This window comes from Gymnoscopelus braueri (genome assembly GCF_963280865.1).
Source record: "Gymnoscopelus braueri genome assembly, chromosome: 1".
In the NCBI taxonomy this organism is placed as follows: domain Eukaryota; kingdom Metazoa; phylum Chordata; class Actinopteri; order Myctophiformes; family Myctophidae; genus Gymnoscopelus; species Gymnoscopelus braueri.
In genome coordinates, this window is record NC_137603.1 from 50,100,893 (window position 1) to 50,127,806 (window position 26,914).

A 26,914-nucleotide genomic window follows, 5' to 3' on the forward strand; every position below is an offset into this window, starting at 1 on the left:
CTATCTGCAATATGGATTTTAATTTCCTCGCATTGGTGGGAAATTTGGGAATACAGGCCCCACCCGGTTATTATAATATATATAATAAATACCCGTTGTACATGTTGTCAGAGTACTCGCTGTACTCATTGTCAGAGTACCCTGGTGTTTAATTTAAGATGATTGTAGATCGGCCAGTTTCGTTATTCATCGTACAACGAAGTATGTAGCGCGTAAGTGTTTAGGTATGTTAATGTCGCTGTCAAAAGTTAAGTACTACCATTTTGTTTTTCTTGATCCTTTGTCAGGATTAGACTTTGACAATGGCCTTGCCGATGTTCTCTCCCAGTAGCAAGCCCATGAAAGCAGCTGGCATGTTTTCAAATCCCTCTGTAATGTGCTCCCTGCACCTCACTTTACCCTCCTTCACCCAGGCCATCAGCCTTCTGAGGGACTCGGGGTGTTTGTGTTCCCACCTACTCTGCAGGAAGCCCTCCATCCTCAGCTGCTTGAAGATCATGGGGAGGTGAGGGTATGGCCCTGTTTGTGGCGTGGTGTCATTGTACAAGGAAATGCCTCCACACACCGCTATCCTCCCGTAGTCTTTCATCTGTGGCAAGGCTACACTGGAGAAAGGCCCTCCCACATTCTCAAAGTAGCAGTCATATCCATCTGGGGAGGCGTCTTTCAGGGCCTGGTCCAGTGACGTCACACTTTTGTAATTGAAGGCTTTGTCGAAGCCCAGCTCTTTGAGGAAGGCCACCTTTGCATCGGAGCCTGCACAGCCCACCACCACGCAGCCCTTGAGCTTGGCGATCTGGCCGACCACGGAGCCCACCGCCCCGGCTGCTGCATTCACCAGGAGGGTCTCCCCGCCCTGGAGCCCCAAGACCTCCTCTATACCATAGAGAGCAGTCAGGCCTGGCATACCCACAGTGCCCAGGGCCAGGGACATAGGGACGTCTTGAGGCCAGTCAGGCATGATGGGAATCAGGTCTGTCCCATCAGAGACTGTATGGGTCCTCCAACCACCCCTACTGACAACATGGCCGCCCACTGGAAATGCTGGGTTGTTACTCCGGAGGACCTTTGCCACTTGAGTTCCAATCATGACATCTCCTTCGGCCATGCGAACTCTACTGAAAGGTCTCATATATGGATCCACGCTCAGAAACATGGCTTCCAAAAGCACCTCTCCATCTTCAGGCTCAGGGAGATGCTCCAGTTTCAGTTCAAAGTTACTGTCCTTGGGGAAGCCCTCAAAGTGCTTGGTCAGAATCCATGTCTTAGCTTGGACCATGGTTCTTTGTTTTGATCGGTATGGGATGCTCACGATGCTCCTATATTATTACAGCCAGTGTGGTATAGTACTGTGATTACTGTCTAGTCTGTATAGATTATAGCCTTAGCAGAGTTTGTGATAACAGTATGTCACATTCTGGAGTCCAAGATATGAATACAGAGGAACTCTGGAATCGCTGCCCTCCATCATATAGGCATAATAGGCATAAGGCCCATATATAGACATCATACACTACTGAATATGCCTATATATGGGCATCTCGGTTGTATAGAAGTTCTGGACAACCGTCTATCTGACTTCATGCCAGGCACCACACTCCCTCTGGTCCTCTGTGATACACACGCAGCGTTTTAAGTCAATCAGTCAGACGGCTCTCGAAATACGCGAAGTACAGAAACACAGGCAGACACATGCACAAAGTCACAGCACAAAAGTCTGTATTTTGCACAGCTCAAAGTCTGTTTACTTGTTCTGTAGAACAGGGGTCTTCAACGTTTTCAGGCCAGGGACCCCCAAACTGGTGGGGAGATAGAGTAGAGCAGGGACCCCCTACCTCGTAGGGTGGGGGGGCTACAACATATATGTATATGTATGTATAAACATACCATGTTACTGTGCATTCAATACTAAGCTATTAAAATAATAGACAGATTAATATATTCATACTTTTATTTTAAACATACATGAGAACCAATGTCAATACTATCAACAATCTGTCAATTGCACAATAATCATGTATACAAGCTATTCAAAATGGACAGAATCATGATTTTTTTTAAACATAAATGTGGAAAATGTTTTTAAAATATTTAAAGACATGGACATTTTTGAAAAAATTAAAATACGTATGTATTATATATATTTTTTTAAATATATATTTTTTGTTGTCTAATCAAGCAACAATTTCACGGACCCCCTGTTGAAGACCTCTGCTGTAGAAATATGGTGTAACATACACTATACCATGAGTGAGGTAAGTGACACCATATACTGTATGTATGGTGTCACTTATCTCCGCCAGGCAGAGATCTTGTATTTATATCAACATGGAATAATATAGAGTCTTAATGTCCGCACACATTCAACTCAGTCCAAACTGTCTTCATTCAGTCTTTATCCCCTTGTCTTCATTCATTCTTTATCCCCTTAATTTAACAGGAACTATTGACATGCTTTAGTGACATTGGAGCTGGGATGACCCGCACACATATTGCAATGTAATAGGCCATGACATTTTAACATGTTCGTCATGCTTGTCCTAGTGATGACAATATGACACACTACTTTTCCGTTTGTTCATTGTCCAAAGATGTGTCTCGATATAGCCTGTCTACTCTGATTGCACCATAATGCTGTAATGACAGTCCTTTATTGTATGCCTTCCCCATGCTGCCTTGTGCCTTTTCATAATTTTGCACAACCCCAAAACATTGTCATCACATCCTCCAGACAGACAGAAATATGATTTGCTCTACTGAGTGAGCGCACCTTTCTAGTTCATTGTGTGTTCACAGCAAAGTCTAAAAATGACAAACGAACCTATAGTATGAGGGGCCATGTCCACATAAATGTTTTTGAGCTACCAGTGCCTGTGTGCCATGCATTTCAGACATGCTGGAGCGCTCCTCTTCCCATATATATATATATATATGGGAATATATATATATATATATATACATAAATAAAAATATATGTTAATATATTTCCTTTGCCCCCCTGGTGGCAGAGGCAAAAATCGCCTATGCCTCCGCTCATAAAACGCTTTCTGTGGACACAGCCCCTAATGGCCCAGTTTTTACACTCAGGATTGTGTATTTGTATTTTGTGCTTAATGTGGTATACAGTGAGCTGCATAGTGCTGAGTTGAACTGAGCTCAACTGAGATGAAGTGGCAGAAACTGACAGCAGTACATGTTCTGCTTTTATGTAAAACAATGTCCTTTACTACTGTAGTTACATGGATGGGAAAAAAACAAAAAAGTATGTACGGTACTGTATATGCAGTCCAAAATTTGCTCTCTGAGGGCATCTGGGTAGTGCAGGGGTAAAGTTCCAGGCCGACCACTGAGAAGACTCGTCGGCGCTCCAGCTAACACAATTGACATGTTCATGGGTGAAAAGCCGGCAGGGGAGGGCAATCTCTGTAGCTACATTAGCGACTCCTGCAGTTCGGTCGAGTCTCCTGTTCACCAGGAAGCGGAAGCGCGTTCCTCCGCACACGTTTACACCCTCCTGGTGCAACTCCTCACTGTCAGGTGAAACAAGCGTCCGGCAAACCCCCCAGACCAACAGAAGAGGTTGGCAGTGACAGGGACATGGGGCAGAATAGGCAATTACTAAGAATAAAAGGTCACAGTAGGTGTGTGTGTGTGTGTGTGTGTGTGTGTGTGTGTGTGTGTGTGGCAGGCAGGCAGGCAGGCAGGCAGGCATGGTTGCGTGTGCACGAACGTTCATGCGTGTTTTATTTGTGTGCGGTCATTACAGTAAACCAGATCAGGCCAGTAGTGTTTGCCTGTGTTCAGCCAGCTGTAAGGTAACAGCCTGGATGAGGCTTGCTGACGTGGGAATGACGTGACAAATTCAAACTCTCACAGCTGGATGGAGCTCTCTTCCTCCCAACCTCCTCCTCTAGGCAGCTATGGTGAAAAAGGACAGTAGTCATAATAACTATTAATGCTAATGTCAACATGAATCGGCATACATACTAATTAACCGTGAGACAGAAGACAAGGCAGACCAGTAATCAATGGAGCAGTGGTTCCCAAACGTAAAACAAGTTCAATTGTGCCTTGGGACTTTGTGACGACTACAATTTGTTATCGCAATATATCCAACTATACAAAAAAAATTAAAACCACTGCAATAGCGGGATGGACTTAACCTAAAACTGTTGTAATGTTGGAATTACAATTCATCTAATTCTATTTTCCTGACTACAGTACCTCATTATAAATAACTCCTCTACTACAGTCTGCTATCTCATTGCACACTTTGTATGGACAGCACTGCTTTTGTTCATGTTCTTGTTTGTAGTATACACACTATCATGACCCCACGTGAAACCTCTCATTGTAAACTTGTGTAAATTGAATTGTGTGGAATTGAGGTCAGATCCCAAGAGTCCCCTATTACGACAATATAAAGACCTTCTCCATGTTAGAATCTCATTAGTTTTCTCTTCATGTTTCCCCTCCAGGACAAACTGAAAGCGGGCATCAGCACCAAGGACCATGAGCTCAAAGACTATCAATACAGTGAGCATCACTCTTTTTAATTAGTGGCCATTATAATGTGAAAAGGAACGAGGCCTTTGAATGCGGCTTGTCTTCAAGATGCCGCTCATTTGATCACTCTGTGTGTGTGTTGTGTGTGTGTGTGTTTGTGTGGTTGTGTGTGTGCTGGAGAGGTTGATGATGATGATGGTGGTGGTGGTGGTGGCTTTCATCTTCACATAGCTTTGATCTTTACCCCACACATGTTGATGTAGAGACTCACATGGCCAGTCACATAACACACACAGACACACACAGGCTGGCAGACAGCCAATACTCACTATACACGTGCGGGGACACACAAAGGGACTCCCTCTTTCATCGGTGTGTCGCCCAGGTTGCGCCTAAACCCTAACCTTTAACTTCACAAAAACTATACCTAAACCTAACCTTGACCCTAACCTCACAAACACTATGCCTAACCTTAACCCTAACCATAACCTCACGGAAATTATGCCTAAACCTAACCTCAAAGCCCTGTCCACCTGGGCGAAACACAGGGAAAAGAGAGAGTCCGGACACACAAATGCACATGCATATGTACAGTATAATGTTGCATCTCATTGACCCCTCATAATCCAGATCAGAGTTAAAAATACATTGTATTATAGCTATTGCAGTTTTCAAATGCATCAAAGTAATGGTTTGACCTTTTTACCGTTTCTACTGACAGTTTTCAAACCCATCTTTGCCTCGGCTAAGATGCGCATCAACCCCAGTGATGAGATTGACCTGAAGTCTCCTAAAGCCACCCTGCACCTGGAAGTTCAGAATATCGCTATAGAGATGACCAAACCACAGGTAACCCCCCCCCCACACACACACACACACACACACACACACACACACACACACACACACACACACACACACACACACACACACACACACACACACACACACACACACTTGCCCTTCTTCAATTACTGTAGGTACATTTTTTTAAATTATATTCCCGTTATTAATGCATTTCCCAACATTGCTAGAACAGTTAAGAATGGCGATAGTACTTGGGGTTATTGCTAAATATTTGCTCTCTTGGAGTGCAAATTAGAGCTGTAGCACCTGACAGTAATTTATAATGTTCCTGGACGTTGGCCAAAATGGTGCAGTTCAAACAACATACGGTAACCCTCTGGGTATCCATGCATAAGAATACACCAGTAATGAGCTTTTATTATGAATTTCCTCAAACAGTAATCTAACACAGGGAATTTCCAATAAAGTCTTTCATTATCGACCTTTACTGTAACTCAGCAGCTTCCGTGCCCATAACAATCGAAACAATAATGTAATATCAGGTGCTTTACTAACAATACGTCACAAATGTGTACATCAAAAATGCATGTGTGTGTGTGTGTGTGTGTGTGTGTGTGTGTGTGTGTGTGTGTGTGTGTGTGTGTGTGTGTGTGTGTGTGTGTGTGTGTGTGTGTGTGTGTGTGTGTGTGTGTGTGTGTGTGTGTGTGTGTGTGTGTGTGTGTGTGTGTCACAGTACCTGAGTATGGTTGACCTCCTGGAGTCCATTGACTGTATGGTGAAGAATGGACCATACAGGAAGTTTAGACCCGATGTCCCCGTCCATGGAAACACCAAGTCCTGGTCAGTCCAACAAACATCACACCATGGTTATGATAATCGTCACTGTCAGGTCTGACTATTAGTAGATAGACCCAGTGTTCCATAAGTAGGATGACAAGCACCAGGTCAATGCAATGCACTTCCTAGTAAGTTAGTTGGTAGGACTAGATAGGTCCTGGTAGGATTTAAAAACCAACAGTACTAGAGGTCCTGGTAGGATAGAAATCCAGCAGTACTAGAGGTCCTGGTAGGATAGAAAACCAGCAGTAATAGAGGTCCTGGTAGGATAGAAAACCAGCTGTTCGAGATGTCCTGGTAGGATAGAAAACCAGCTGTAATGCAGGCCACCAAGGACCAGAGTTGACAACCACTGTCCCAGTGCCCAAACTGACGTGTCAAATCTATTTTATTGTTGTCTTTCTTTCAGGTGGAGGTATGGAATAAATAGTGTTTTGGAAGTTCATATTCGGCGCTGTAACCAGATGTGGTGTTGGCGCAACATCAAACAGCACCGGGAGACCCTGAAGGCATACAAGACGGCCTTCAAGACCAAACTCCTTACCCAGGGCAAAGTCAACCCAGAGTCAGACCAACAGCTACAGGTGACAATACTAAAATTGTTCTCTGGGTTTTTGAAGGCCTCGTGTGTGTGTGTGTGTGTGTGTGTGTGTGTGTGTGTGTGTGTGTGTGTGTGTGGATTTGTCAGTTTTTAAACTCTGTGACTGAAATATATTGTGTGTTTGTGTTTTTTGCTAGGATCTAGAGAAAATCCTAGACGTGTTCAACCTCACTTTAGCCCGACAGCAGGCCCAAATGGAGGTAATGCTCTGGATTTGTTCATCTATATGACAATGGCATGTAGCCTTGCTCTTGTACTGTATTAACAAGACTGTATTTATAACGTTTTGCACATTGCATCCTCTTGGTCTGTCTCTCGTTCATTTCATTTGCTCCTGTTTTTGACCTTCATGTTCCCCTTTCTATTGTTCTCTCTTCCCATTCTATCCTCCTCATCCCTTCTCCATTCCTTGTTTCCTCTCTCTATGTGTCACTTTGCTCCTGACTCTATTCCTCTTGGTTTTACTCCTTTCTCACTCCCTCCTCTTTATTTCTCCCTCTCACTCCAACAGGTGATTCGTTCTGGCCAGAAGCTTGTTGGGAAGAAGGCAGCAGCAGGCCAGAAGCAGGGAGGAGGAGGATTCTTTGGCAGTTTGTTCGGCAGGAGGGCCAAGAAGGAGGAGCAGGAAGAATCCAAAGAAGCTGAGATTGAGAGTGCGTCTCCCGCCACCGCCTCAGTTCACTCTTAAGCCTGATTTATACTCGTTGCGCGACGATGTAGATCTACAAGTTCACAACGTGTCGCGACGCATAACATTGTGAGCTTATAGATCTGCCTTTTCTGGCGAATGACACCGTTGTACGACGGAGTATAAATTAAGCATTACACCAGCTATGCTTCTATTGCTTACAGCTACTCTATGTTTACAATGCATTTTACTATGCAAATTTAGAAAAGCTGGATGGCGAGGGCATCATTTCAAAAACATTTTCACAGTATTGCTGAAATGTTTTTATGTTTGTGTTAGTCTCTCCATACAGAAATGATGGAAAGGTCTTTGTCAAATAAATAATGTTATAGTGACCTTACCAGTAGATGTGCCTTGTATGTAGCTACTGTACCATGTCTATTTATTCAGTCCAGCTCACCTAATTGTGTTTTATTTTTGCGACATTTTCAAAATTTTGGGTGGGGGGTGGGGGTTATATCATACATTATGAAGCTATAGATAGTTTTGCTCCATATGTCCTCTGTGTTTAGGTACTGGCTTGGATGAGCTGATGACTACAGATGAAAAGCAGAAACTCTATACTGCCATTGGATATAGCGGCAGCTCGCACAATCTGACTTTACCAAAGCAGGTACTGTAGAACTGACTGATGCTGTTTGTCTGTCTGTCTCTCTGTCTGTTGCTCTTTCTGTGTGCCTGTGCCCCTCTTTGTCTTCCTGTTTGTCTGCCTGTCACTTTTCCCTGCCTCCCAGCTGTGCCTGTCTATATTTTATGTATTTATTTATTTGGACAGGACAGTGCATATTAATGAACAATACACAAGATGTAGAATGCTAATTTGCATCCATAGTCCCCATACATAAAACAAGTAACATCACAAGTGGCACACATAGAGTACAAAAGGTAAAAAATGGGTTACCTATTAACCCATTTTGGGCGGGAACCCCTACTTGTAAGTATACCTTTCAGGACGGGAACCCCTTTTGGGTTTCCTGTTGCTATGTACAGCAGCTATATAGCAACATACATTTTTGTAATTTTAATTTAATACATATTTGAGTTTTTTCAGAAAACTTAGGTCAGGATTTAGAAGGCGTTTTTAGAATCGGCCTCAGGTCTAAATGGGTTAAAGATATAAAATACAAGGAAAGACCAATGAACAATAAAGAAACTTTATTTAAGCCTATTTTGTTTTTGAAATTGTTTGTCCTTGATTTCTTTTTAACTGTACCTTAAAAGATGTGAAGGTTGGACACTGAAAAACACACTCACACACATACACACAAAGCTGTGCACATTAATATGCCATCAAATTAGATTAGAACATTCATGAATGCCTGTTCTGTTTGCAGTATGTGGCGGTGATTATAAACTTCAAGCTGCACAGGACGTCGGTCACTGTTAGGGAGGAGCCCAATGTTCCAGAGATCCTCAAGGTTCAGATGATTGACCTGAGCACCACAATATCCCAGAGACCCGGGGATGCCCAAGCTGTTAAGTAAGGCCTTTTTCTGCTCTAGATTTTCTAATTGCTAGAGACACTGTTTCGTAACGTACAATTTGCAATTTCAATTACCACAATGGCCAATCCAGACCGCCATGCATCATAGATACCAACGCACGCACGCATGCACGCACGCACGCACGCACGCACGCACGCACAAACCCACCCACAAGGTGCTTGTTCTGTAATTCTTACATTGTACTCATCCTGTATGTACCATTCTACAGTATTTTGTTAGATTCTACAGTATTCTTCTGTTAGATTCTATTGTATCAAATACTGTATCTGTAATGTATCAAGTGGACATGAGACAGAACATTCTCTCACGCATCTCTTTCAAATACAGCAAATATACTGCAGCTTATTAACTGTGACTGTTATTGATCTGACTACTGATACCTCTCTCTTTCTCCTCTGCGTCATCACTCTCTCGTCCCCTGTCTGCAAACACACACACACACTAAACACACTCCCCAGGGTTAAGGTGGAACTGCAGCACTGGTATGTGACTGGTTTGAAGCAGCAGGGAGTGGTTCCATCGCTCATTGCCTCGGTGGGAGACTCGTCCTCGTCTCTGCTGAGCGTCCTGTTTGAGCTGAACCCAGAGGACAGCGCGGCAGACCAGCTACTACACATCAACTCCCTGCCTGTCGAGATCATCTACGATGCTGTACGGATAATGCATAAAACGTTCAGTACACTCACACGCACGCGCGCACACACACACACACACACACACACACACACACACACACACACACACACACACACACACACACACACACACACACACACACACACACACACACACACACACACACACACACACACACACTTCATTTATCATAGTCTCCGCCAGGCCGAAGGCGTGGCCGAGACTATGTTTTGCCCCCTGTCCGTCCGTGTGTTTGTTCGTCCATCCTTCCGTCTGTGAACCGCTAATCTCCGGCACCGTTGGACCAATCAGTGAACATGAAACTGTGCAGCACACTCCCTGTATGCCAGAGCAGAACCAGTTACCCACATTTTTCACATCGGCCTGATTGGCTAAGATTGGCATGTAAATCTAATCAGGATACAATATGAAAAATATAATGGACCCGTCTTGATCACTTGACTATAGAGATCATTTGTACCGATTTGTGTGATGTTTGGACAAAATGTGTTGTATAAGTAATAAAATTGGCCTCCTGGTGGAGGCCAATTTTGAAAGGGTGCCATTTGTTCCTCAAGAGATCATGTGTACCGATTTGTGTGATAAAATCTAAAGGGAGTAATATAAAAAAAAATCTTTTACATAAGTTGGCCTCCTGGTGGCGCTATAAAAGGCAGATGTGAAAAATGCAGGGCAAAGGTTTTTCTTAGGCCTCTAGGGAGTGCGCATACAAAGTTTTACACAGATCGGTGCAGTTATGGGTAAAAACACGAATCGGCCTGTTATAGCGCCACCATGAGGCTGATTTGAAAATATTCAAGTGCCATTTCTTCCTGGGCCAAGTGGGAATGTGCGTGCAATTTTACGGAAATCGCACGCTGTGTTCATGATTTGAGGCATTTTGGTGAAAACGGAGCACTCCTGCAAACTTTGGAAGCCAATCTTAGCCAATCAGGAAGGAATATGAAAAATCTGAGACCCGTTTCGTTTAATGACTATAGAGATACTGTTTACCAGTTTGCTTTGGACAAGTTTGGACAAAATCTGTAGTACTGTCAAAAAATGTGATTTGCTAAAATCGGCCTCCTGGTGGCGCTATAACAGGCCCATGTGAAACATTTGGGGCAGAGGTTCAGCTCTGGCATCCAGGGAGTGTGTGTGCACAGTTTTGCTGCGATTAAGCCAATGGTGCCGGAGATTAGCTGATCATGGACGGACGGACGGACAGGGTGCAAAACATAGTCTCGGCCATGCCTTTCGGCCTGGCGAAGACAAAAAGTAGAGTAAACATCCCATTGATTTTCTCTAGAGAGAATTGGATTATCAACTAAAATGTCGTAACAATCGAGGTTGGATGGAGGTTCCATTCTCTGTGTTGCTCAGTTAGTGGAGCAAGGCGTTAAATTAACACTGTTAGGTTCCCTTTGGAATCACACAAGCTGAAAGAATCTTACTTTAATATGTACATTTTTCTGAAAGCTTTATACATATACAAATATAGTCTGTATGCTCTTTTTCCAGCTGACAGTGAATAGTGTGGCAGACTTCTTCAAGACGGGGAAGGGTGTGGACTTGGAAATGCTGACCTCAGCCACTCTCTCCAAACTGGAAGAAATCAAGGAGAAAACGGCTACAGGTGGCTGACAGTTTATTATATGTTTGATTGATAGCTAGACAGACAGACAGAGACAGACAGACAGACAGACAGACAGACAGACTGTGTGTGTGTGTGTGTGTGTGTGTGTGTGTGTGTGTGTGTGTGTGTGTGTGTGTGTGTGTGTGTGTGTGTGTGTGTGTGTGTGTGTGTGTGTGTGTGTGTGTGTGTGTGTGTGTGTGTGTGTGTGTGTGTGTGTGTGTGTGTGTGTGTGTGAGAAACAATTGTGTTATGATATTGTGCTGTCTTTTCCAGGTCTCTCTCACGTCATTGAGACCAGAAAGATCCTGGATCTGAGGATAAACCTGAAGCCTTCCTACCTGCTGGTGCCAAAGTCTGGATTCTATGACGCCCAGTCAGACCTCCTCATTGTAGACTTTGGCAGCTTACAGGTTAGTTAGCAGTATACAACATAATATACAAAAGAGAGTGAAGGGTGAAAAAACGTCTCACACATAGAATAAATGCCAGAGAAAACAGAACAACCAGGTGCTCAAAAATTGTTAAAAGTGGTTAAAAGAATCAATGCTGCTCACGGATCAAACAGGATCAAACATGAGAAAAAACAAGACAATTCGGGCAGGTCTTCATCTATTTTTTTATCGGCCTGATGCAGACCTTCCGACGTCAAAACATGTTGGCAGTTGCCTTATATTAATAAAGGCTTTTCTTCCGTTTTACTCCTGAGTGCCCGGATCGTCTGTTGTTTTTTCGCATAAAATGAATGCGTTTAGAAACTGTCTTCTTAAACGTTTACGATTTTTAGGAGACTACAAGCATAAAATGGGCCTAAGATTGGTCATAACATTTTATATTTTATGTGTATACATATACAGTACATCATTTTAAGTATACGAGCATGTTTATGTGGTTCAGCTGAACAGCGTGGATCAGGGTAGCCATCCGCCACTATCCGCCAGCTTCGCCGCTCTGGAGGAGATCATGGACCGTGCCTACGAGAGATACTCTCTGGAACTCTGTAGCGTACAGCTCCTCTTTAGCAAGCCAGGTACACACACACACACACACACACACACACACACACACACACACACACACACACACACACACACACACACACACACACACACACACACACACACACACACACACACACACACACACACACACACACAATCTTTCATTTGACATTCATGTTACTATACAGTTTATTTATTAATCCGGTACAGGAAATCTGGTATGATGATTTTTACATTTAGTCTGTACAGGACATTGGCCATCCCACTACTCTTTTATGTTTGTTTTTTTTAACCACATGAACCCTAGCGTCCCTATTCTGGGGGCAAACATTCTGAGAAAATAGCAGATCTACTGTACAAGCTCACAACATGTGAGCTTGTAGAGACCCCTGGGGGACTTCCATCAAAGTACTATACACGGTTTAAGTGGTTAAGTTAGAAATTATATTTAAAATCTGAAGGGGAGTGAAATCTCTGACAGGTTTTTATACTAGATTAAGTCAAAGTTCATGTATTCGGAGGCCATGTCACCATGGAGAGGCACATGTTACAAATTACTGAGTGGAAGCACACAAAAAAATGCTTCTGACTGTAGACGTTAAAAATGTCAGGTGTTTTAACATTGTGTTTGTGTTGTTGTTTAGGAGAGGCATGGAAGACTGCACGTTTGCATGGATCCTCCAACCAGCATATTCTGCAGCCCATGGACTTCACTGTTCAGCTGGCCAAATGTATGGTGGAGAAAGACGCCAGGATGGCCAGGTTTGTTTGGTTTGATTAATTTGTTTCATTGAACCACTTGAACTCTTCCATTTCATAATAGTCGAATATTTGGCGAAAATAGGCAACATTCGGCAAAAATTGCATTGTTACAAGTACAACGCATATTCTCGGCGAAGAGATTTGGTGTAGAGGAAAAAAAAGAGATGGTCACGTATGTAGACCCCTGGGGGACCCCTCAAATTCTTCAAGGACACCAAGGAACTTTGTACTTTGTGATTTAAGGTTCAAGGTGTCTGGAGAGCTGCCATTGCTCCATGTGAGGATCTCTGATCAAAAAGTCCACGGTGTGCTCCAGCTCATCAACAGCATCCCCCTGCCCAACATGGGCTCAGCGCCCTCCACCCCCACCGAGAAGGTAGGCTTGTACACTCAATCCATATCAGAAATAACTTCCCTACATGAGGTCCAAGCCTCTACTCTCAAGAACAAGGCTCATTTGGTACAGTCCAATCCATGAAAACTGCCCGACGTGGCTCCATTCACAACCAAAAACGTCACAATTGGCACACTCCTGATCATTGCCCATGAATGTCAAATAAATACATAATACATAAATAATATTTCAAACCTATTGAGTGTTTTTCAAAGAAAAAACATCTTTGTTCCCGTCTTCTTGCTCTAGGTGCTGTCTCTGGCTGACACCAGGCCTAGAGCTCTCAGCCTTCACCCTGCCTTAATCGATGCAATTGAAACAGGTTAGCAATAACATTACACCTGCTGCCTTTCACTGACAGTTTTGTACTATTTGGCATTGGCAATCTTAATATACTATGAACTTCCACTGTGCTGTAGCTGCACAAAATGTGCATTTTCCAAAATCTAGGTTAAATGGTTCTGTACTGATATTACGTCAGTTGTAATTATGTCCGATTCCCATTTACTACAGGAAAGTTATGTACTCAACTCACTATGTTGTTACGTCTTTCTTTCCTTTATTGCTGCTATAATCTACATCCTGTTCTAGTGGCTCTAACGACTCAGGGGATTAGACCTGAGGCCGATTTTTAAAAACGCCTGCTAAATACTAACCTAAGTTTTCAGAAAATCTTAATTTTTTTTATTCATCCAATTTAAATAATGATTCCTGTTGCTACATACATTAAAAAGATGTCACAGATGCTTTCCCGGTTTTAAAGGTATAACAACCTATAGGCTTCCCCGGTCTTCCTGGGTTAATACATCTGATCTACCGGTATGTTGTTGCTGTCAGGTGGAAAACTCATACTGTATGTCCAAAACCGTTACTTTTTAGGATTCAAATTCTAAAATTGCTGATCTACAAGCCCTTAGATCTGCTATTTATGCTACTTTTGTGTGACACTGTAGTATGACGAAGTAGGGCATTCATTTATGAAAAAAAACATGAAAAGTTAAAATATGGAGATGAGAGGTTTCCACCCGACAGGAATTATGTCCAGTTTGTCTGTATCTGATTACGGTAATTTATTCTATTTGTGAATGAATCTACTGGAAGCCATTGTACACTTGTCATGATAACTGCAACATAACAGCGCCCCCCTCAGGTCAGCTGTGTTCTCTCAACATACAAGCTACTCGATAAGACTAATTCAACAGTCTGCAAAGATCCATACACCTTTACTTGAATATAGTGGTTACTCATCTGACCTACAGTTACATACAGTACGACATGACAAACTGGAATTATACAGTATTTGAGGAAATGCGTAAGACTGACCCAAACGTACAGTAGACTGGCTCTGACCACAGAACTACTCCAACTGGATCTTGTCTTGTGCAGATTCTGATGAGGATGCTAGCATGCGGTCTCTGGACGATGGTCAACAATCAGCCGTAGAAGAGCTCACTGATGTTCAGTTCCAGTTTGAAGTCAAGACGGTACGTTTATCAGCATGTTTATTATCTCCTCATCTTATCCTCAGTAAACCACAGAATAGGCCACAGCGGTCTACCGAGCTCCAAAGAGAAGTTCATTGAACTGTGTCAGGATGTTATAGATATGATGTTATAGATACAGAAGAGGTAGTGAGACGGTGAAGGGGATGAGCAGCATACGCAAGCTAAAACTGTATGCTGCAGTTTTAGCACTTAATGTTGTATCTGCCTGTGTGTGTGTGTGTGTGTGTGTGTGTGTGTGTGTGTGTGTGTCTGTAGGTCTTGTTGGAGCTCACAAGGCAGGCTGACCAGGAGAACACGGTGCTGGCCCTCAGTGTGTCTCAGCTAGGAGCCCAGGGCAAGCTGAGGACATATGACCTCAGCATCACCTCCTACCTTCGCCGAGTAGGCCTGGACTACTGTGGTAGGAACACACACACACACACACACACACACACACACACACACACACACACACACACACACACACACACACACACACACACACAGCATGTCCTTAAATGCATGCATACTGTGTACATACATGCACAAATACAGACAGTAACACTTACATACTGTATCCCAGCACACTAATTCATAAATTCCATAATATGACACATATAGACTCTGCAGTAACGGTGAACCACCTGGCAATTCATCCAGCTAATACAGTACAACCCCCAAATAGTTCAGGAATGTGTGTGCAATTTATCATCCACTTCTAATGTTTTTGTTTGTGATGGACAAACAAAATAATCCAAATTATTATGTGTTGGAAGCCCTCTTTGAAACATAGCCCTGATCGAATCACTGAAGATATTTGGAATGTTTGGCAAAGAGCTTTTCTGTGTGCTGCTTTGCCTAATATGGAATTATCTGAGGCCATGCAAATATGTTGATTTCTAACAGGCTTCTAATCTACAATGAATTGGCATTCGTTATTATACACTCATAGATACATTTGAAATGACATGCCTCTGAATGTTTGATGACTGTGACGGTACTTGTTGGAATGATTTAAAATGGAAACTTGCCTGCAATAAATGAGACCCATTTTATACAGCACAAAAAATACACAAAAACAGACGCATGCTTGACTGTACATTCGAAATACACACAATTGCACTCTAGGTACTTCTTGCACAGTTGTGCTGTAGTTAGCGAGTGTGAACTTTTAATGTGCACGTGTGTTTGTACCAGATGAGCGGAAGGAGCCTCTCCACCTGATCAGCTCATCAGACAAACAGGGCTCTGACTTGCTGAAGGTGGAATATGTCAAAGTAAGTCTCTCCATCAATGTTTAGATGTCGGTATCTAATAATGCATTTTTCACATCTACAACAAAGAAATTCCCATAACATCCACTCACTTATATTCAGTGTGAAAGCTGTTACAGTATGTCCCCTTCATCATCACACCAACAATATTGGTCAAGTTTAGCTAAAACACAAACATGGAAAAACAAGTAATTAAGTTTTATTCAACATGCTTTGTTTTTTGCATTTGGTTGTATGTTTTCCATATTTTCTCCACAGGCTGACCCTAATGGCCCCAGCTTCCTAACCATGTTTGACAACACAGAACAAACACTTAAGGTGAGTAATGGATGTAGCTTTGGAGGTGCTTGGCTTGGTGTGCTGCAAAAAAACACAATTGGCCGTGTTTACGGGTGGAAAGCCGGCAGGGGAGAGTGATCTCTGTCACTGGAATAGCGACTCCTACTGGTTAATCGAGATGCCTGCTCAGTAGGAAGCGGAACTGAGAGGGATGGCATGTTCCTCTGCATGCATTACGCTCACCCGGTGAAACTCCTCACTGTCAGGTGAAAGAGACGGCTGGTGACTCCATGTGTATTGGAGGAGATATGTGGTGTCTACCAGGGCTGCTCGATATTAGGAAAACATGCAATATGTGATAACATTGTTGACTCAAGTAAACAAATATTGAATTATGTATAGTTTTTGTCTTTCTGCTTTGGTTTACTGCTAACATAGAACCCAGACAAGGAAAAGCCCACCGTTGCACACACACAAAAAGAAGAAGAAAGACATTTCTGTATATTTCCATTCCAACATAGTTTTACAGAAAAAATTGCACCTGGCTACACCTGCTATTGACAATGAATATGTACCACCAGCTTAACAATGCCGTTTCTGACTGCTCCCCTAATATGTCTTCTAATCTAAGAAAAAAACATACTTTATACCTGAAATGTTGAAATTAATAAAAACCTGATATCAACTTAAATAATTAGTTGGGCTCTGAGTGATTGGCCAAATGTATTGATATGCAGAGTGTGAACACATGGCACCTAAATATTCATTGCAGTTCAAGCATATCATGTTGATATTGCGAGGACGATAAATGTTTGATATCTTGTGCAGCCTTAGGGTCTACAACACCCTCTCCAGACTAAACCATGGGGTTGGCAGTGGCAGGGTCTATAGGGGAATTGGCAATGACTAAATTGGGGAGAAAATAAAGTTGATAAAAAATGTTATGGACATATCTTTTCCTGGTGTTCCTATAGTAACAGACGACAGCAAATACAGAAAGCGTTTAACAGAGATTTAGAGCTCAGATTACATAAACTCTGCTGCCTGTGTTATAAGGGAAAGAGAGAGATGCTGTAGAAAGGACTAAATGGCAAGTTAGAAATAGAAAGACCTACCAGATTACAGCTGTATTTAGCTTTATTCCTATTGTTCTCTGTTGTGCTCAGGTGGAGTTCTCATCCCTGGACTTCCTCCTCCATACCAAGGCCTTGCTGTCCACCATCAACTATCTGAACACCGTTCTGCCACAGGACCTCACCACCTCCAAAGACAGAGAGGTCAAGAAGCCGGTGGAAAAAGCTGGACATGGCAAGATGGGTAAACATCTCCATATTGCCCTGGCTGTGAGGGATAGGCAACACACTATATGTGAATGCATGTACCTGTTCTGTAATATTACTTATACTATGATTACTACTGCTACTACACAGCAAAATCCTCAGTGTTAATTTAACTGAAATGGATTTGTAAGTGTCCATTTTTACCATCTCTTCTTCTTGCGCTTAGTCTTCTTTAACAAGAATATACTTTCTGATCTATACAGTATGTCATGCTTAATAACAATATTATAGACAATAGAACAATAATAGTTAATAGTTGTATTGTCACAGCTCTATGTTTATTTAACTGTGTTTCTGCATCCCTTGGCAGTATCAAAAGGCTCGCGAGATGTCAACATATTTAACTTCAAACTGTTTGCCCAGCTGGGCCGTTTCCATGTGGAGGTCTGTGATGATCGACGCAGCATCGCTGACATCATAGTCCAAGGCAAGGTTCCACTTTGTTTCTCAAATATCTCAAATATCTATCGTTTATCTGGGGACCGTTTGATGAAAGTGATTTAGATTATTTTATTGTTTTTAGGCGCACTGGTGGCGCAGTGGTTAAGTCCCTGCCCACCACCACAGAGGTTGTGGGTTCGAATCCACCGTGGTGCATCCGGCTTTGTCGGGCGTCTATGCTAGCACAATTGGCCCGTGTTCGGGGGAGGGAAGCCGGGCGGGGAGGGTGATATTGGTCATTGCACGTACTCCTATGGGCTGGGGCGGCACCTGTCGGCAGGGAGTGTTGGGTGGGAGGAGTAGGACGAAGCCTCTACGTCCTCCCGGTGGGGGCTCCTCACTGGCGTGTGAGTCAGTAGGATACAACAGCAGTGACAACACAGAGGGGCGAGGAATTAATTGGCATAATTATAATTCAAAAAAGTTTAAACACAATATTAAGAATGGACTATTGGGGCATGGTAGTGTCTGAAACGGTGTCATCCTGGGTTCAGGACCTCTGTCTAACATAGTATGTACAATGTGTTCACAGGTATTGATGCGTCTGTCCTGGTTCAGGCCAAAGAAACAGAGGTATTCGCCAGACTCCGAGATATCGTGGTCACAGATATTGACCCCAAGACCATCCACAAAAAGGTACAGTATAAAAGGAAGGTACAGGAAGATTATTGCTCCAAACTTAAGCTAATGTGATCAGAAATGATCTGTTAGTATCATAGTAATAATTAGAAATGATAGCTGTCATTACAGCAGCTAATCAATATAATATTGATTAAGTTACTGTAGAGTTTGCAACAGTCTTTCCCCAGGAAGGACACACGCCATAAAAGGCTATTTGCAGTAAAACATCGACCTTTTTCCGCTTTATCACCACGTAATATTCATGTTCAGTGTGGGTGTACTCATGACACAAACAACAACAGTTGGAAAATAACCACAAACGCACGCAACACACATTTGTAACTGTGAAAGTGTACACATGTAACCAAATGGACCGTAAGGGTCCAGGGTTCATTCGTTTACATTTGTACCCTCTTGCAGCTACATGCTCCAAATTAATCCACCCACCCACCCACCGAACTCACTTATCCACCTAAAGTTCCTTATTGATAAGACACCATTATACTCCTTTGAGGGTTGACCCCGCCTCCCTCTGGTTCCGAAGGGGTGGTTGGGTGGAGAGTGACCACCTCACCGCTTATCACCGCTGCCCAGTGACGTCATGTTGTAGCAATCCACCCACCCACCGAACTGGGTGGGTGGGTGGATTGCTTGGAGCATGTAGCTGCCTCTAGAGTTAATTTGAAACTGTCCCACCTGCAGGCTGTGTCCATCGTGGGAGAAGAGGTGTTCAGCTTCAAGCTGTCTCTGTACCCCAACGCCACGGAGGGAGACGGCTACTCTGACACCTCCAAGGTGGACGGCAAAGTGACCTTGAGGCTGGGCTGCATCCAAATCATCTACTTGCACAAGTTCCTTATGTCGCTACTGGTAAGGGCCTTACCGCAGATCTGTTTCAGTCCAATTACCATCAGGTATTTAGTCTCTTTTTCATCTTTATCGTATTTTATTCATTTATTTATTTTGTATAAATGATTTATCTATTTTCTTATGTATTTTTCTTTCTTCCTAAATATGAAGCTGTCTGCCCGTCAATGGATTTTTTTAAAATAAAACAAATAAATAAATTTACACAGTTACTTTATTGACACTGTAAGCTTTTCTGGGGGTTGTATTAATGTGAATAGTTAAATATTGTACACGACAAAACATGCTCATCAGAGCCTTTCGGTACGCTAGTTAAACATGCAGCATAACATTCCAATGTGGGCTGATCTGAGAGTTAAATTCTCAAGCTGTGTTTCCATGTTAGTGTGCCTGTGTTTCATTTTGTCTTATTTGTACAAACTTCCAGTCTTTTCTTTCTTTCTTTCTTTCTTTCTTTCTTTCTTTCTTTTTCTTTACTCTTTCCACCTTTGTCTCTAAATGTGTCTTGTTCTTTGCAGGCTTCTTTTAGCTATCAGTATCTATCATCTGATGAGGTACAAGGTCATGGCATGCAGCACTGAACTGCATCCAAATCCAAACCCCTTTTGCTTTACAGCTTTCACTCAACAACACCTGCACCGCACCTCAAAGCCATACTACAATGACATCCTCTAATTTGACATTAACAGCAGGGCAAAGCATTCTGTTAACGGGTTAACTCTTTTCCTTGATGTGAAGTGACTTATCTTGTCCAGGGCTTAATGTGTCCTGACCTCAACGCTCCCCCAACCACCCTCTTGTGTTTCTAAAGGAAGCTATAGTCTCTGCAAGATGACATCATGCTACGCAACAAAAGCACATGTGCCACTTTATAGAATGCAAACATCAGAGACATGCTCCACATTCATTTAGCTTTATAATCACTTACTACTTCATGGAAAAATTACTAAATTACTCCCAATGGCAGTGTTTTCTAAATCATTCAAGATATTACAGCATGTCTTCAAAGGTTATTTTTAAAATGTGGGTGGCATAGTTGCCTTTCTTGCATATTGCTGTTGCTAAGCAGGCTCTTCTTGTAAGTTTGTTGAGTCTGTGTCAGAGTGGCACTCAATAAATCCCCAATTCCTTATCATGGCTTCCCCTCCCATCACTGTACTACCTCCCAGTGTGTTGTTTTTAAATCTCTCCGCGGTAATGTGGGCAAACCATAAAAATTAAAAGCACTCCCGAGTTACAAATTTAAACATGACTGTCAAACTGTCAGATAGTAGATTTTAATGAAGACAGCAACAGCATTTCTGTTCCATAAATGTTTTTTTTATCGTGTTTTTTAGTGTGTCTTGAGCACCATGTACCACTTTTGTAGCAGATGATGCTGATTCAGAAGCTGATCAGTGCAACTAATAGAACCTGGAATTGTATGGCTATACACCTCTATTACAGTATCTCTGCTATATATACTGCATTGTACCTCTACTGCCTCCACACCTCTACATTTTAGACATTTAGACGAGGTGGTCATCCGGAGCCGCAGTAGAATAAGGTTTCATTCCTAGTTCACCAGGGATTATTAGAAAGTGCAAAGGCAGGTGTCAGTTGACATTACACAAGTTTTGAAGAGTTAAAGGCTATCTTTGCATATTGCAACGATTGAGCCTGTTTTACAGGCGGTAAGATTTAGTATAATTGTCATCAATGCAGAAAAGTATTTGCCTGTCAGTGAATCATTAGGTTATACCGTAGCTCTATACTGCATGTTAAGATCTCTTGGCATTGTGGACACCGGAACAAGGTCAAGTACTATTTGCAAATAAGTGTTTACTTCTGTTTTTAAGATCCTATGGGTGCAGGCTATCACAACAGAAGAATTCAAATTCAGATTAGTAAAATGAATTATCAACCAGCGAAATATATATATATATCAAATTTACTTTCAAATACCTGAAACTTTCCAGCACTTTTTTTGTCGTATGCTCCACTCATTTGGTACAGCAGGCAAGAGAACAAATGGTAAGAATTATTTGCGAATACTACTTGAACCGTACAGTATACTGTATATACACTCTGGAATGGTTTGTCTCAGCACGTAAAAAAATGAATGCTTTTCATGCACAACATGTAACGACAGTCAGATGTCACTCTCTCCATAAATGATGCAATGATCCATAAATGCAACTTCCTCAACTGCCATCAGACACTAATGTCATACCTCTGTTCGCTATCCCCACTATCTCTGCACTCTCTCATAACGGTGTGTGTGAATTCACTTCCGAGGTTACTTGCTTCAAATTGAAGCCAAGGGTTCAAAATTTGTATCAGCTATCCAGATTCATTTTTTCTTCATTTTTTTTTGCATGATTGCCAGATTGACACTTTTTAGGCAGTGAAATTCTCACATGCAACACTCCCTCTGGTTCCCCCTGTCATAGCCAAGCATTCTGTCAGGGATTCATTCATTCAGCCTTACAACACTGTTCCATTTCTCACCCCTCGTCCGTTGCTTTCCTCATAGACGTTCGTGGACAACTTCCAGACGGCCAAGGAGGCTCTGAGCGCCGCCACGGCCCAGGCAGCAGAGAAGGCAGCCTCCAGCGTCAGGGACTTTGCCCAGAAGAGCTTCCGCCTCTCCATGGACATCAAACTGAAGGCGCCACTCATCATCATCCCACAGTCGCCAGTCTCGCAAAACGCCTTTGTGGTGGACCTGGGTCTTATCACTGTGGCCAACAGCTTCTCCCTGCAGTCGGCGGAGGGCTTTCACCTCCCGGCTGTGGTGGAGCTGATGGACGTGAAGCTGACACATCTGAAGCTGTCCAGGTATCAGTATCCTGTTTGTTTTGTTTTTTGTATTGAGTAGAATGAAGTTAACCGGATCTTGTTTGGTGTCATTTTAGCCAAAGAATATACATGACTCTAAGCAAGGTTTGATTTGCTGGGGGGGGGGGGGCGGGGTCCATGCCTCTGCTTTTAATATCCACCCCCATTGGTCATTCATGTTTATCGCCGGGGGAATATGTTTCGTCCCTGCTTCTGCCAGACTGAATTAAGTATTTACTTTTGGGAAGTGTCGACTGTCTCATGTTTGATATCAACTCATGAATGAGATTGATAATATCACAATTTAAATATTTAATTAAGAATATGCACATTAACCCTGGCGTTCCTATTTTGGGCAAATTTTCTACTTTTATCAACATTTGTCGAAATATTTTTTTTATTCAGAAATAATTAAAATAGAAGATCAAATGTGCATCGTGACACATTTTATTGTAGATTGGGTATTTTCCTCTTCTTTTTTTTTGTAAATGGAACTCTGACTCTAAGCATGGTGGATGTTAAATGTTTCTCTGTTCACAGAACCACCTTGAACCGGGGCTCTCCACAGCCAGACATTGAGATTCTTAAACCAATCAACTTGGAGCTTCGTGTCACCAGGAACCTGGCTGCTTCCTGGTTTACCAAAATCCCTGGCATGCAGGTCCAGGGAGTCCTCAAGTCTATGAATGTGGGTGTTCAACAGTTCTCACTCGCTACACCCCCCCCCCACGCTACTAAGAAGCACACACACAGACTGTGCGTGCCGACTTCATGACTGTTAATGTCAGGCCTACGCTTTAAAAACCAACAATGCAGGACGTTAGCTCGTTTACATGCGCTGTCGCCGCTGTAGGCTCGTTCGTACAGTACATGCGTGCCGTACGCAGTGACAGACAGTCATACTAAAACAACATCAGCACAGTCCCCAGATTACTCACTGTTGAAAATCTAATAATACATTTATTGCACAGCTTAGCTAACCTGAGTGTCCCACCTCGTCACCTTATGGAACCATAGATAGCACAGAACTGTACAGTTCTCTTATTCTGAAATGGGCAAATGGAGAGGTGCGTGCGTAATGCTGTACTCTTTTGGAGACAAGTGTTCACTTTTGGACCACCTGCACTGTCTATAGTTTCGCCGCGCCACTGCATCGTACGTACACATCCACTAACATGTTTGCAATGTAATGGCTTATTTAGTGTTTGCAGTGTTTTCTTTTCGATGTAGTCACAGTCTAAATGGTCACACCATACATGTTTGTCTGCTAAATACTTTGGACGTTCGTAGACGGCAGAAGCCAAGTTGTGGAAGTCAAGAAAGTAATCCATGCAAGTTTAATGTCAGCGAACTAGATTGCGTCATCCTGTTGCACAGGTATCTGCTACTACAGGATATTGCTCGACACGCATATTGTTCTTTTCTTTATCTGAGTAAATTAAAGACCACACGTGTCGTAGGCGTAGGCTACTCTTTCTTTACCATCTAAAACAAACAAACTCAGCTGACATCAGAGGCCTCTCTGCTTCGCCCACATTCACAGCAAGACGTGAGCAAACAAACAGAGATTGAACCACTCAAGCCACTAAAAGTTTTTACAGGTTCATAACCATGCTCGCCTATGCTTAAACACGGCCATGGGGACATTAGAGTTCATGTCATTATACCTCTGCCCATACTTTCAGATGTCTCTGGGCCAAGAAGACTTTGGCGTGCTGATGAAGATACTAGTAGAGAACATTGGTGAGGGGAGTGAAGAACACAGCATGGACATGAAAAGACAAGTGGCTCAAGGTAACAGAACAAAACAAACATGTCCCATTTACTTTATCCCATTTACTGTTTTTTTTTGTAGTATTGTTTGTTTATGATTTATTTATGATGTGGTTAAGTTTCCACCATCAGGACGGTGAGTTCCACAGTTAAACAACTTGACAAATCAGTCATTTGTGAAATGTCAGTGCTGGCATGAATGATACCATCAATATTACAATAGATCTCTGCAAAATGGCTATAATGTCATTTGCCAATGTTTGTAACCTGTCAATGTTCTTTTTATGTAGCCAGCTGGCTTACTTATCAACTATCTGACAAAGATACTGCCAAATAATATAACCTAATGAGCATTTGATCAACACTTTATGGTAATAGATCTACAATATTGTCAACAAGGGGAAATGGTAGCTGCCGAGTTGTTTGAAAACACAGCCGGCCTTGCCATTATATGAACGTTGAAGGTTGCTGTTTTCCACTCTGTGTTTTAGGCCAACAACCAAACCATCTGAATTTTGTCCATGTCTGACATGGTGAGCAGCAGTGAGATCACTTGTGGTGACAGTTCAGCTTGTGCTGATTGGTCAGCTGCCATATTGTCCCTAGAGAAAATACAGTAGCTGACCAATTAGCACAAGTTTATCATACTCTCTGTTCTTTGATCACTGCCTCACCCAGGGTAAATAAAGGCTGGGTATGGGATGACAATAAAAGATATTAGGCAAAGTACAAGGCTACATACCGATTAATGCAGACCCGCTAGTCCAAGCTGATTTATGTTATGTAAACAAAATGCATGTCTCGCAATCCCCACCTTTTCTTTTTCAGCAAAAAAAGCTAGGCAGCACCTATTCTTCATAAAAGGTGGCTAGTGTGAAGTCTGTGAACATACAGTAATTCAATTTAAATACATTAATACATTTTTACCCCTTCCAGAGAAGGCAGAGCTGGCAGAGGAACAGATGGTGGTGGAAATTTCACAAGCAGGACCTGAAGGCCAGTCAGTCATGACCAATGGAACACTCGGGGAAAATACTGTCAATGTTCTCCTCAACTTTGAAATCCAAGAGGTACATCCAAATTTCTTAAGGATCTTCTTTAATTGCAGTGACTAGCAGTAGTGAAGATGAATTAACAGAATATTTGTATACTGTATGCTGTCCATGTTGCTCTTGAAGTATATCCCCACTACATTCTGTATCTATTATCGCGTATTGCTTTTTTAGGTGGTAGTGAAGTTGACCAAGCCCAGAGAGCAGGAGGAATGTCCCCTCCTGGTGCTTCATATGGCTCGCCTGGGTATCGACACCAAAGTCAGGAAGTATGACATGTGTGCCACCACATACATCAAGAACATCACCATGAAGTGCCTGGAGTTTACAGGTTAGAATTAGCACTATGACCGTGAATGATATTGACCAATTTAAAAAATATATATATTCTCTCCTGAATGTTGTGATAACACAGTGTTAGGATATAGTGTTTAGGATATAATACAGTTGCTTGTCAATGGCACTATTTTTCTTATTTATTTTCTTTTCTGACAGATTGTGATAGTGAACCCCTCTGTCTCATAAGTTCATCTGCAGAGTCTGGTGCTGATCTGCTTAAAGTGCAATATTTCAAAGTAAGAACTCTCCTTTTACCTCTCTAGTATTTGTCAGGAAAGGAATGTTAAGAAAATAATGTAGTCAATGAAAGGCTCATCTACAACAGCCAAATCATTTACATTAGGTACTAGTACTACAGTACCAATCAGTGACAATCAATGGATTTTCTGTGAATTTAAGTTTGTTAATGTAAATGTATGTTTATGTGGTAAACTCCACCCATTGAATACTTCAAGTCAGAAAAACCAAACACAAACATTGTCAAGTGTTTTTTTGACAGCGGTCTTGTCAACACCTGCATTGAATAGGAAAGGTTCTTTGCAAGAGAGCTACCTTAGAAATGACCTAGATATATTAAAAGTTCTACCTGTAGAAAAAACATTAGCCATGTGGGTCTCTTAGATACCCATACCTTTGCTTCCAGGCATTTCCAAGACAACACAGCAATCTGCTATAACAGCTACAGTACCATCAAGGCCTCTAGGTTTTAGCACAACTTGTCTGAGGTGCCTAGATCAGTATCACTATAGTTGTAAAACACTTCTTAATCCATAATTGTGTAGGTGAACGTTCATGTATTTGCTTTTATTATTATTATTATAATAATAATAATAATTATTCAGCTGACCATATCTCACATCTCTTCTCCTTAGGCGGACAGGAATGGGCCCAACTTTGTGACTGCTTACAAGAATACTGAACAAATGATCAACGTGAGTAACCATGGCTGTAATCACTTGCTTTAGTTTTTGGAATATCTGTTGCATCGAATTTAAATTTGAGACTTCCTTGCTATCTCTTTCTTTCTCTCTCCAGGTAACTTTTACCTCTCTTGACCTGCTGCTCCACACCGAAGCTCTCCTCTCCACAATCAACTTTCTGTCAACGGCTCTGTCCTTCAGTAGCCCGTCCTCACCGGAGAAAGAGACCAAAGCCAAGGCTGAGGACAGCAAGGCTGTCTCAACCATGTCCAGTAAGTCCTCAACACTGTGTGTGTGTGTGTGTGTGTGTGTGTGTGTGTGTGTGTGTGTGTGT

General features: G+C 42.4%; 2 protein-coding genes across 4 annotated transcripts in view; one reads left to right on the plus strand and one right to left on the minus strand.

The window, feature by feature from the left end:
- vps13c (vacuolar protein sorting 13 homolog C) overlaps positions 1-26,914 on the plus strand; it is a 101,392-nt gene that overhangs the window by 29,152 nt on the left and 45,326 nt on the right. For all 3 annotated transcript variants that reach the window (XM_080434799.1, XM_080434800.1, XM_080434801.1), the window contains 31 exons: positions 4,479-4,536; positions 5,228-5,355; positions 6,047-6,153; positions 6,560-6,734; positions 6,889-6,951; positions 7,263-7,404; positions 7,952-8,052; positions 8,774-8,919; positions 9,403-9,595; positions 11,102-11,216; positions 11,490-11,626; positions 12,111-12,243; positions 12,859-12,976; positions 13,220-13,352; positions 13,620-13,692; positions 14,757-14,854; positions 15,131-15,275; positions 16,052-16,131; positions 16,387-16,446; positions 17,574-17,724; positions 18,058-18,174; positions 18,721-18,824; positions 19,512-19,679; positions 22,192-22,496; positions 23,037-23,184; positions 24,182-24,290; positions 25,206-25,339; positions 25,496-25,652; positions 25,817-25,896; positions 26,533-26,592; positions 26,696-26,852. In XM_080434799.1, the coding sequence (XP_080290925.1) occupies positions 4,479-4,536; positions 5,228-5,355; positions 6,047-6,153; positions 6,560-6,734; positions 6,889-6,951; positions 7,263-7,404; positions 7,952-8,052; positions 8,774-8,919; positions 9,403-9,595; positions 11,102-11,216; positions 11,490-11,626; positions 12,111-12,243; positions 12,859-12,976; positions 13,220-13,352; positions 13,620-13,692; positions 14,757-14,854; positions 15,131-15,275; positions 16,052-16,131; positions 16,387-16,446; positions 17,574-17,724; positions 18,058-18,174; positions 18,721-18,824; positions 19,512-19,679; positions 22,192-22,496; positions 23,037-23,184; positions 24,182-24,290; positions 25,206-25,339; positions 25,496-25,652; positions 25,817-25,896; positions 26,533-26,592; positions 26,696-26,852 (3,895 nt within the window). The remainder of the gene's footprint in view (positions 1-4,478; positions 4,537-5,227; positions 5,356-6,046; positions 6,154-6,559; positions 6,735-6,888; positions 6,952-7,262; positions 7,405-7,951; positions 8,053-8,773; positions 8,920-9,402; positions 9,596-11,101; positions 11,217-11,489; positions 11,627-12,110; positions 12,244-12,858; positions 12,977-13,219; positions 13,353-13,619; positions 13,693-14,756; positions 14,855-15,130; positions 15,276-16,051; positions 16,132-16,386; positions 16,447-17,573; positions 17,725-18,057; positions 18,175-18,720; positions 18,825-19,511; positions 19,680-22,191; positions 22,497-23,036; positions 23,185-24,181; positions 24,291-25,205; positions 25,340-25,495; positions 25,653-25,816; positions 25,897-26,532; positions 26,593-26,695; positions 26,853-26,914) is intronic.
- LOC308089928 (prostaglandin reductase 1-like) lies at positions 290-1,285 on the minus strand (the record flags this gene model as incomplete). Its single annotated transcript, XM_080434897.1, has 1 exon — positions 290-1,285. The coding sequence occupies exon 1, from the start codon at positions 1,277-1,279 to the stop codon at positions 290-292; it is 990 nt and encodes a 329-aa protein (XP_080291023.1). The 5' UTR covers positions 1,280-1,285.